This window comes from Seriola dumerili, unplaced genomic scaffold (genome assembly GCF_002260705.1).
Source record: "Seriola dumerili isolate Sdu_G_001 unplaced genomic scaffold, Sdu_1.0 BDQW01000258.1, whole genome shotgun sequence".
NCBI classification, from domain to species: domain Eukaryota; kingdom Metazoa; phylum Chordata; class Actinopteri; order Carangiformes; family Carangidae; genus Seriola; species Seriola dumerili.
The window spans coordinates 1205693-1217164 of NW_019174513.1; the positions used below are offsets into that span (position 1 = coordinate 1205693).

The 11472-nt window shown below is 41.4% G+C and overlaps 1 protein-coding gene across 1 annotated transcript; it reads right to left on the reverse strand.

Moving 5' to 3' along the window:
• Nucleotides 1–1158: 1158 nt before the first annotated feature.
• On the reverse strand, nt 1159–10992 carry leng8 (leukocyte receptor cluster member 8). Its single transcript, XM_022756545.1, has 16 exons — nt 10699–10992; nt 9627–9759; nt 8854–9030; nt 8550–8627; nt 7971–8258; nt 7660–7939; nt 7156–7327; nt 6909–7079; nt 6493–6741; nt 6239–6403; nt 5802–6090; nt 5510–5611; nt 5302–5370; nt 5088–5217; nt 4770–4977; nt 1159–4679 (listed from the first exon to the last, which is right to left on the reverse strand). Exons 1-16 carry the CDS (start codon nt 10737–10739, stop codon nt 4517–4519), a joined length of 2715 nt encoding a protein of 904 aa, XP_022612266.1. The 5' UTR covers nt 10740–10992; the 3' UTR covers nt 1159–4516.
• Nucleotides 10993–11472: the final 480 nt, after the last annotated feature.

Below are 11472 nucleotides of genomic sequence, written 5' to 3' on the forward strand. Positions count from 1 at the left end.
CAATGACTTTGAAGCCGTCTTTTACCTCATAGCTGTAACTGGAAATTAGGCAGGAAATATCTTCATTGTGACAAGTAACTAAGCTGATCTCTTATTTCTAGTCTTATGGTGTCACAGGTGCCTCTCACTCCACATTTGACATTTCACAATAAACTGTCTTTGCAAAACTTGACTCCTAAGTTGTGTGGCCTATTTTTTCACTTGCTCAAATTCTTCTATTTTATATCCATTGAACTTTAAACCTGTGAATCATATGATTTAAAAACCAACCACACTATGTGCCGTTTGTACTTATTTTATTAGATTTTTTTCAAAAGATAATATGTACACAATATTTACAAAATGGCAGTTTTCATATCAGATCTGTAGAGGCATGGGGAAATGAGGGACAGGGAGAAGGCATTTTAGATATACCTTCAGCTTCAGTTGTTAGTGAGCTGCAACATAAACTATTAAAGCATTGCAGAAGCAATACAATACTTACTAGTGAGAGTGACTAGTTGCACACGGCAAACGGTCACAAACATACTCAACATTAAAGGAAAAGATAAGAATGAAAAGAGAACAAATACTGGTTAGAGATTTGTAGGAGAGAGCAGGAGAGGGAAGAAGACAGCATGCAGGGAGTGGGAATAAGAGAAAGCGAGAACAGAGACAAGATAAACTGAAATGAAAACGAGTTAAAGGGTAAATGGTGGGAAATGATGGGAGTTCTTCCAGTGTCAATTATCAAGGAAGGAGTTACAAAGACTGATGAGATATACAGTAACATGGGAGCAAACAATACTGAAAATATGACTCAGGCATTGGAGGGGGGGAGAAAAAAAAAAAAAAAAAAAAAAAAAAAAAACACATCCGAAATGAACATGTGTATTGTTAGTTAGTCTGGGGTGAATTTTCTAATAAAAAAAGAAAAAAAAGAATAAAGCTAACATCCTGGTCTGTTTCAACCTGAGACATCAGATGTACGCACTTGAACCCTGGGTAAAGTTTACATTTACACGAGCTTAAGGCAACAAACTATAATCACAGTCAGCAAGCTCATCACGTGAAGAACCCAAGAGGAAATTCTTAGCATGGGAGCACACACCAGCCATGTCAACTTTGCCAATATACTAAGAAAAGATTTTTTTTTTTTTTTTTTTTTTTTTTTTTTTTTTTTAAATGGAGGTGAATTTCAGCACATTCTGTATGTCCAGAGACATTTTAGATAATGAGCAATAAAACTCTCAAAAGAAGGCTTAAATATACAACTGAGTCAGGCAGGTCTGTCTTATTGACCAAAAACTAGCCAAATGATTCCTAAGTACAAACGAATTGGGTGGAAAAAAACAAACAAAAGAATTACACATTTTTACCAGCAAACTGACTCAAAAATGCAAATACATCTGGACAAACAGAAAAGAACAGCACACTGCAAGTTTCTCAATCCTCAAACATTGTTTAAAACTAAAACAGGTATCATGTTGCACAGAGACATTTTTAAATATTTGGGTTAGCAGCAAATCACATTAGCAGCAGATCAACATTTTCCACATTTCATTATGTGAGGCTCCCATGTATTTTATCAGCTGTATGGCTTCAACTTGAGTGGGTCAAACCAAGACTTGGATTGCTCACAATTCACTCTCTCCGGCTGGCGTCTGGAGGAGGTTCGCCCACTTATCATCGCTCCATGTGCTCCTGCAATGCAGCAGTGCTACGAGCTGAAGAATGAGAAGTCTGGTGGTGTGTGAGAGAAAGGTTTAGGGAGTGAGGGGAGGGAAGAGCAAAGAGGACAGGGGATCAGGTAGATGAAGGGGGAAGAAAGAAAACATGTTGAGATCATTGACATTACAAAATATTTGCTGAAATAATGGTTAACAGTTGAACAGTTTGAGAAACAAAGTGATGATCCAGGTTTAAACAAGCATTTTTGTCAACTTGATGGAAATTTCTTTCTTTGCTGCAAAACAGGCAAATGACAAAATGTGGTCATGTTTTGTTTTTGCCTGAAGGAAAAAAACCACGTTTCATATCAGTGGGATTTGAGAATAACATCTTGCCAAAATTTGGTCAGAGAGTTTGTAATTATGTTAACAGGAAACCCTACCACCAGCAATTATAAACTCCTACACTATATCAACTGTTATGACGATGAAGACATTGCACACAATCCAATCCAGATCTGTCTGCACGTAAGTTTACATATTCACATAAATGGTCTGAGTTTTGTGAAACCCAGAAAAAAACAAAAAACTATTCACACTTACCCATGTGTGAAAATAAACAAAACCTATGTACCAACTGAAAAGAAATCACAGCAATATTATACAGTATTTACAAAAAATAAACTTTGTAGACAAGTAAACATGTAGATTGTACAGCAAGCCTGCATCCACTCACGCTCTGGTCAGTTACACCAAAGTTGTAAATACCTCAGGCTCAGTATTTCTACAGTGGCAAATAATACTGTTAAAATTAAAAAAAAAAAAAAACTCAAAATTATGTGGAACAATGTCGATCTGCGTTGTAAGTTTCAGCACAATCTTTCAATGAGGACCCAAATTGTAGGATACGATAGTAAGCAAAACAAGAAGTCTATGAAATGTTTATGTTTACCCTGTTGGTGAGGGTTCAATTTCCTAACGTTTACAAGCTGTCTAATTGTTAATTTCCTAATCATCACCTAAGACAGTGCGCACCACCACCAATATTATTGTAGGTCCTGAAAAGCACAAACCTGCAGGAAAATGGCCAAATCACATCAGAGAGGACTAAGTCTGCTACAATTCCACTGCCACATAGAAAAACTATTCTGTATATCAGAGACTACAATTACTGTATTTATTTTAGAAAATAATTTCATATCTACTGGAAAATGGACATAAAAGCACAAAGCTGCACTCCACTTGTATCTCCCTCTTTATTAAATTACTGTCTACAGTTTCAAACTCATCTGTTTTGATTTAAATACTTCATCATGACGTTCAAACAGCAGTGAACATCTGTGCAGTAACATTTCTAGGATCTTACTGACTCTGCCTATTAGCATTTTGTCAAATTTATGATACTTGATTTGTCCAATATCAACCTGTAAATTTTCATGAAACTGACTGCAGCTCCATAATTCTTTTTCCTTTTTTTTTTCCAGGAGAAAGGCCAATACTGCTGTCCATAAAAGGCAAGACATAAAACATTTAACACAGGAGAGACATGAGGCAACATGTCTGTTGTGCCGTCATCCACCTCCTTCCAGAGAAGTCCCTTTCTCTTACCAGCCTTGCACACACCAGAGCCAGATTGCAGCATACAAACCACTCATTTGAGAATAAGCAGCATGTTTCCCTCGATGCTCCGCCCAGAAAAACCTTCAGCTGTACTTGTAGATTCCAGCTCAGATGCCCGATTCTCTTGAATAACAGCTCAAGGAGTTAAGGTCATCACTACTGCATTTTGCTGTGTTGACCACGGTGTGCTGGATTCTAGGTGCTGGCGGGAACTTCTACCTGAGGATGATGGAGATTTCCTCTCCGTCTGTGGCTGCTTTAATTCTGATGACGGAGCTCAGCTTCCAGGACACGGAGGAGTGAGGATAACCTTGATGAACACTTGCCTGTATCCTTTATCATACACAAAGTCAATGGTCATGAGATTGAGACTTCTTTCCAATGTTGGCCAGCCATTTCATAACTGAGACCAACAGATGAATACTACTTAATTAAATCAGGAACAAGACTTTCGACTTAGGTCCATTGCTTTCACGGGCCATATGGTTGGGGACAAGGGACAGGATGAACAACCAGCTGTAGATACATTGAGGAAATGGGATGCAGGGCAGGACATACAAACCACCATCTCTTCTTTCAGACAAACTGCTGGCATCTTCTCACCGCATCGTCTCACAGTCTTTAAGAGGAAATGCAAAGTTGACCTGCTTCCATAGGCTTGACTTCAAACAGCAGAGAGCTGGATATGTGACTTGAAGAAGAGCTGTTTGTCTTTCCCCTTTGATTGACAGGGCTTGAATCTTCAGGTCTTGGAGCTGTTGACTTGAGGAAGGAAAAAACATAACAGAACACTGTTAGCTTTGACATCTGACGGTGGTAAAGGAACAGGAACCATGGGGGGGGGGTGCCTCCCTGATCTGGTTCTGTGACTTCTTGGCCTCTAAGCACCGAGACTATATGATCATCCCAAATCTAAACTGTTCACTCACTTTTCTGGCATCATATTTGTTGAGATAACTTGGGCCTTAGACTAATTCATAATAATTGTGTGACAGTGTGTGCAGACATTCTCCCTCATGTTTAAAAACAGTTCTTATCTGAGTATCAGATAATTACATCTCATTCTGAAATCTAGGTCTTGCAGCAGAGTATGTTAACATGCATCTTTCTCTATGGGTCTTATATAGGTGTTAGTTTGCCACTACTCTTTCTGAACTGGCTGAAGTGTCTGAAGTGCAGTGCATTGAATATGTAAGGATCAATGAGGGTCCCTTAGTGTCTCCCTTTACTGTGGTACCCCCACCCCCTCAGGAGGCAGCCAAAGCGGCTGTGCTGGTTTTGCAGTCTATCTTTTTGGGGTCAGATGGGGTGAAAGTGACACCTAGCCCAGTAAGAAATGTCATACAGGAGTCTAAACAAGGGAAGCCCAGAGTGGACTGCACATACTGCACCGGCAAGTCAGGCCTGAACCTGCAGACAGAGGAAACAGAAATATGGGTCATAGATAAGTTATGAGAAACCTAAAATTTTCAAAATACATCTTTCTGGAATGTGACTTACGTTTTGACTATGGCCCGAAGTGCAATCTTTCTTTCCCTCTCTACAAACTTGTCAATGAGGTATGAAGCCATGCGTGGGGCTTCCAGGTAGAGCTTAAAGAAACGGCGAAAGTTTCCTAATGCCCAGGCAGCACGGAGTGCAAGAGCATGAGCCACACAATCATCTGCCCGCAGGGCCGGGGTCAAGTACACCAACTCAGTGGTCAGATCTAGAGGAGAAGATGAATGACCAAGGTTAAAATGTGATAGGAAAATGTACAAAGGGTGAAAACACATATGTGATGTGTAATAGTGACTCAAAAGACCAATGTGGGCATACCTCCAGAGTTTTTAGTGAAGATGTAATACAGCAACCTATATGCTGTAAACTCTCCAATGTTCTCTGAGGGGTTGTCCTTATACAGGGCCTTCAGCTGGGTCTGGCACTGATTGAACTCTTCATGGTCTCCCTACAGACAATAAATATTCAGGTAATATTACATGTACTGTTGTCACTTTTAGCTAATGCAACTTTACTGAAAATAAACACTCACCTTTTCGAGAGCAATGCGTGCATGACACTCGTACACTTCCACTGTGAAGTCGGTTCGAACTCCTTGGACCTGGATAGTGACAGATAAAGGGAAAAAGAAAACACAAGTAAATAAATGAAAAAGAAAAAGTTACCCATATGGAACTTGGAACTTTGTAAAAAAAGACAAAGACAGAAGGATAAATGAAACCTATATAAAGACAACCAACCGTGAGGTCTTGTCGTATGGACTTCATCTGTTCGCAGGCATAGGCATAGTCCTGGTTGTTTTTCCAGTGGGCTTTCACAGACTGTAGAGATTTTCTTAGCACCTAGGTGGAAAAATTTGTGTGGTCTGTGATGAAAGAGGCTAGAATGTACACACATAGTATAGAGGTTTCATCCACTTTCACTTCCCTTGATTTTCTTCTTCTTTGTAAGTATGGAAAATCTGGCTTATTTTAACCATGCAAAAGTACAGTAAGAATACATTGACATGGCTGACAGAAGAGAACAACTTACATGCACAGGGCGCACAGTGGAGGGGTCAGGGGCGCAGGTGAGCCTAAGGTAGGACTTGGTGATGTCCTGACATGTTCCCACAATAGGGCAGTCCTCCCAGCTCAGGCCCTCTTGTGTTCCATCGGGCAGGTCCAGGGCATTGATGGAGAGAACCAGGGGCTCTGAACGCAGCTGCTTGTGGAAACGAGCTGCTCTGCTCTGCTTCTTGGCTTCTCTGTTGGGGTCATGGAAATCCAGACCAGCACTCCCGCCTTTCCTCTTCTTTCCAACACTGGACTCTTCCATGTTTCTGGGAGAAAAGAGAGAAGGTTATTCACAAGCTGTTCCTATGGCATAGGGTAGTGCAAACAAAAAGCAGAACGGTGATGAATGAGAAAAATAAGGGCCTGATAAGATGATACATCATGATTTTTGTAACAATAAATTCAACAATTTACCGTCTTCCTCTGTTTGCTTTTCCTCCTCTTCCTCGTCCTCTCTCGCCACCTCCTCGTCCTCTATCCCTGTCATTACCACGACCACGTGCTCCTTTCTGATTTCGCCTTGACAGCTGAGGTCGGAGGTCACTGGAGATGCTGCTGTCTGACTGTGAGCCAGAATCACTAGAAGCACAGAGGCGCAAGACATTTAGAGAGGAATTACCCCGGGCGCCTGCAGTCACCAAAGAAAAGTGGAGCAAACAGTGTCTTACCTTCGCCTGTGCCTTTGATTGCTGCGGTCCCTGTGTCTGCCATGAGAGGGAGATGGGGAGCGAGAGGAGGAACGGGATGAACTAGAGGATGGACTCCTTTGAGAAAATATATTCCTGTAGTGGCCCAATCTGTGTCCACCACCCCTGCCTCTTGAAGCTGCAGCCACAGTACTTCCACCACGGCTAATTGAGTTATCTGATGTCCTCTGGGGTGGTACAGCTTCCCAGCGAGACTGCTTGACCTTTAATCTACACACACACAAAAAAAAAACCTCAATGTGTGTTGAACCTGCCAGCAACACTAACATGCCAAAATATGCTCAGAGCAAAGAAATGCATCAGCCAAGTTTGTTGCATTTTGAACTTATTGGAAAGAAACCCAGAATTCACATCTGTAATAGTAAACTAAAACTCACTCTGGCAGTGGCTCACGAGTCCAGTCAATAGTATAAGCAGAGCCATCTTTCAACCGGTCCTGCAGGACTTCCTTCAGCACTTTCTCTGTGCGATCTTTGTCTTCCTCTGTCTCACAGGCTGTAAAACAGCGCTGCACGTATTCCTTCATGGCTTGGGGCCAGTCCTGGGGTCTGGATTGAAAGCATTTAAAGTAAATATATTATTCACAACTAAAAAAAGAATGAGCGGAGATGGACCAGTTCTCACCGTGTCTGAGCACCTCCAGGTGCAGCACTGGCAGTAGCTGGGGAAGAGGGTGCTGGATTCAATCCTGAAGGCTGCTCACCTGGAGGGAAAGCTTGATTGGAAACTGGAGAACACTGAACCTGATAGGGCCTCTTAGAAATGTTGAACTTCACAGAAGCTGTACCAGGTGCCTCTGTGAGAACAAAAAAAAGGAAAAAAACTAAGAAATAAAAACTAACAGAACATTTTGTATGACTAAAACCGACACCTGGACTAAATCCCACAAAATGCAGCTTTCTGACTTCTGTCCATAGTCTTCTTCTTAAACTTGGAGTGACATTATTGGTCTAATATAGTTTTTCAACATGTCTGAAACTAGCATGTAATTACTGCACTCAAATACTAAGTTTGATACAGTAATAGAAATAGTGTATGAGCAGCCTCAGAATAATAACACCTACATTAAACTCTGTAATAATTCAGTTGAGAAAACATACAGCTATATCACAAAAGAGTAAACCTTACGTTTCATGCGGTGCCAAAGTTGTTGTCCTTGTTTTTGGTTTTTGTTTTTGTTGGCCTCTCCTCTGCCTAACCCTGGTACATACTGGCTCTGCTGCTGGGAGGTATTCTGAGAGGGCTGGTAGGTGTTCTGGGCCTGGAAGCCCTGGCCATAATTAGGCCTTCCCTGGGAATGATTGTAGACTTGCATTTGGTTGGGGTCACCAGGTGGGTATGGCATGGAGTTGTTGGCACTGTAAGCATTTTGTGATGGAGGAGGGGGGTACTGGGAGTTGGGTGGGGGAGGAATAGGTGGGAAGAGAGGTGTTCTGGGCCTGGAAGCCCTGGCCATAATTAGGCCTTCCCTGGGAATGATTGTAGACTTGCATTTGGTTGGGGTCACCAGGTGGGTATGGCATGGAGTTGTTGGCACTGTAAGCATTTTGTGATGGAGGAGGGGGGTACTGGGAGTTGGGTGGGGGAGGAATAGGTGGGGGTGGGGGAGGAGGGGGTTTCTCTGAAGTGGTTGGGCTCTGGGGTGGCTGGGGAGTAGCGGGGGGAGGAGGTTGTGGTTGAGAGGGGTAGCTGGGGGATTGGTCTTCCATGCCCGGCACTGGAGGAGGCTATAATAAGAAAGAGGAAAAAAAGGCTATTTTAGCTAAACAGCAAAATCTTTTACAAGAAAAGAACTGTACCAGAAGCTACAGAAATAGCTGGGGAATAAAGTCACTATGCATTACATCAAACACAAATGTTCTGTCATACTATTACAAAATGAGAAAATCTAAGGGCCACTGACTAAACCTCATAAATTAGATCCATGGTTATATCTGTAACGTAATTACAGGGCCTACAAATAATTACAATTTTTTGATATTTTGCTTTACTCAGCAAAATCTTGTTATATACTGTACCTGGCCATTGGAGGGTGGAGTTCCTGGGTAAGGCCCTGGGGGTACACCATACTGATTTGGTGGATATGCAGCTCCATACTGGGAATTCAGAAAAAAGCCATGTTGCCATTTTTGTCACATCTAATTCACTATTTGTACCCAAGTGTACATATAGAACCATAACCCTATCCCTCAGCAACAGATGTTATTTTCGGAGACACAGACATACAAGCTAACAGTGTTGAATGCAGTACAAGCCCAGCAGTTGTATTAAAAGTTATTAAGGTAGCATGTTTATAATGACAAAATTCCTTCCACTACTTACTGGACCCATGGGGTAGTAATAGTTATAGGGGTATGTGTATCCAGGATAGTGCTGCTGGGTTTGCTGGTACCACGGATAGTACTGTTGCTGTTGCTGCTGCTGTTGTTGCTGTTGTTGCTGCTGCTGTTGCTGCTGCATCGCGGCAGAGTCAGTCACTGCTGGCTGGAACTGACCGGCCTGGAATGACACACATGTACAAATAACCTTGGTCTTACAATCAAGAACAAAGAGGAAATTCTATAAGCAGAGACAGAAATGACAATTCAGCAAGAACATAAAAATACACATTTGTGAATCTAATACCAAACCAATACTTCATAACATACTAAATAAATCATGTTTCCCCCAACATAAACGTCCATCTGCAAATGCCCAATTTGCCATTTTTTAAGCTTATTAATTCTCAATTTAGCCATACACTTTCTGAAAAAATGGTTGCTGTACAATTACTGCATAGATGTTAGAAACAAAGCAAGTAGTAATCTGTGGGCATCTACTGTTGTCGTGACTGGTAATTGTAAATTAATCTGCACTCTTGATTAATTTGACAGCAGTGAAAGTACAGTATATATACACACCTCTACTCATCAGGAAACACTATGCATTCACTGTAAATAAGCAGGCCACCTTCAAAAGTGGTTGATCAGATTTATTCTTATGTTTATATTTTATTCAGTGTTTGTAATTTTACATCTCATGTTGTGATCACATCAAGGGATTTCAATGCTGGATGTAACATAAAGAGAGAGACACACAAAGAGATAAAAACACACCTCTGCTGTGGTCCGGCTGGCTTGTGTAGTTTTAGCAGAACTCTGACTCTTGCTAATGGATGCTAGTGCTTGTCTTGCCTTCTCCCATTCTGGGTTTTCATGAACCTGGCCATCTCCAGCGGTACTATAGGACCTGTCATCAACACAACAACATTAGTCAAGGGTGTTTTCAGAATCCAAACACTCAGTTGTCAGTTTATTAGCAACAACAAACCAAAACTAATACAGCCTAATACAGAAGTCCTGTAATTAATCCTACATTCATGAAGGTTTCAGTGTTCACTCGTTATGAAACTGCTAAATTTGTTTTGACTGAACTGCACGATTATTCTGGAGGATTTGTGGTGCTGTGCTAGACTGCGTTATGTGACAAGGTTTTTGTTCTGTTCTGTTGTGAGGGTAGACTTAACAGCAGACGCACCCCGCTGAATAATGCAATATAGTTCAATTGTACCACAGACCAACGGTTGATTCCAAACCCGGCTTAAATGGTTCCATTAACGTTTATCATGTGTCAGACAGGCACACATATTTAGGACAGACTACGTATTAAACGCTGTATGTTTAAACGGTTACAATATGTTCACTACTGTCTATCTGGCAGCATCGTATATATATCCGCTTATTATCCCGATTGAGGCAAAACAGCTATCAAAATCAACGTTACACTGTAGACGCGAAGCTTGTCCCGTTATTTCAGTTCAGTTAAATATACATACGTTAGTGTCAGCTGCACAGTCTATGGTCTGCTGATGATAACTTCGTAACAAAGTTAACCGTACCGGTTAACGTTCGTCAAAGATAACGAAATACAACTTTGTTACGAACTAAAAAGTATTGCCGTTAAGCAGATAACGGGTGAGCTTTCTGTTAACCAGGTCAACGGCCTGTGTGTAGCTAGTTGTGCTAAGATTTGAAAACACCCTGAGCTTAGCTAATTATCATTTATTCAAGCTTATAGCTGGTAGCCATTGCTACCACACCACATAGTAGCGTTATAGTATTGATTTATGACTTTCATCTCATTCGTCACGTGTTATGAGTCTTATTTTGGCTAGAAAATGCGACATACCAGTTAGTTGCTGGGGTTGCTTGTGTCGTATTGGCCGCCATTTCGCCACAGATTTGAGTTAGCTTTTTAAGCTAACGCTAGGACTGTGCAGGCTAGCGAGGGAGTGGGCTAACGCCGTTAGCGTTAGCTCTCCTGCTAGAGCCAAAGGTAAACAAGATGAAGTCCTACACGATGTCAACCGTCTGATTACTACAAAAGCAGTCAGACGACCTTGAATAACGCCACCTATCTTAACAAAACAAACGACAATACACTTAATTAAAGTTAGAAATTAAAAATAACATGAACATTGGCATATTTGCTTCCTTCTGCGTTAGGGATTGACTTCGTCTGACCAGACAGTGCAGATACAAAATGGCAGATAAGTTAAACTGGCCAAGTCAAGTGACGTCCTGTCGTTTTGTTGATTGGTGTTTTGTTGCCCGGTGTTTTACTGCCCAAAGCGCGTCCTCTCAGGCAGAATTTACGCAAGCCTTTTGTCCCGCCCCCTCCAAGCTCCACCAATCTAATGTCTAACTTTAAATTCAGGCCACACTCGTATTCAGCTATTAGCCTGTCAATCAGGACTGATAGGGAGGGATTGTGATGCCTGCGAGGCTAAACACAGGGCAAAAAAACTCCCAATAATCACACACTTTCCTCATGTTAGTGAAAAAGAAAATAAACTTGACTACACTCTTTTACCAATATATCTACATATCACCAAATATCTGTTTAATCCCAATTTATGATATTCATCTCAACATCAACTCATGTTGTTTGTTCATGTGTTGT

Coding starts and splice junctions, on each gene's coding strand:
- leng8 (XM_022756545.1), bottom strand. CDS start 10,739: ATGGCGGCCAATACGACACAAGCAACCCCAGCAACTAACTG. Junction 9,031..9,626: donor CCAGCCGGACCACAGCAGAG/GTGTGTTTTTAT, acceptor GTGTCATTCCAG/GCCGGTCAGTTCCAGCCAGC. Junction 8,628..8,853: donor ATTACTACCCCATGGGTCCA/GTAAGTAGTGGA, acceptor CTGAATTCCCAG/TATGGAGCTGCATATCCACC.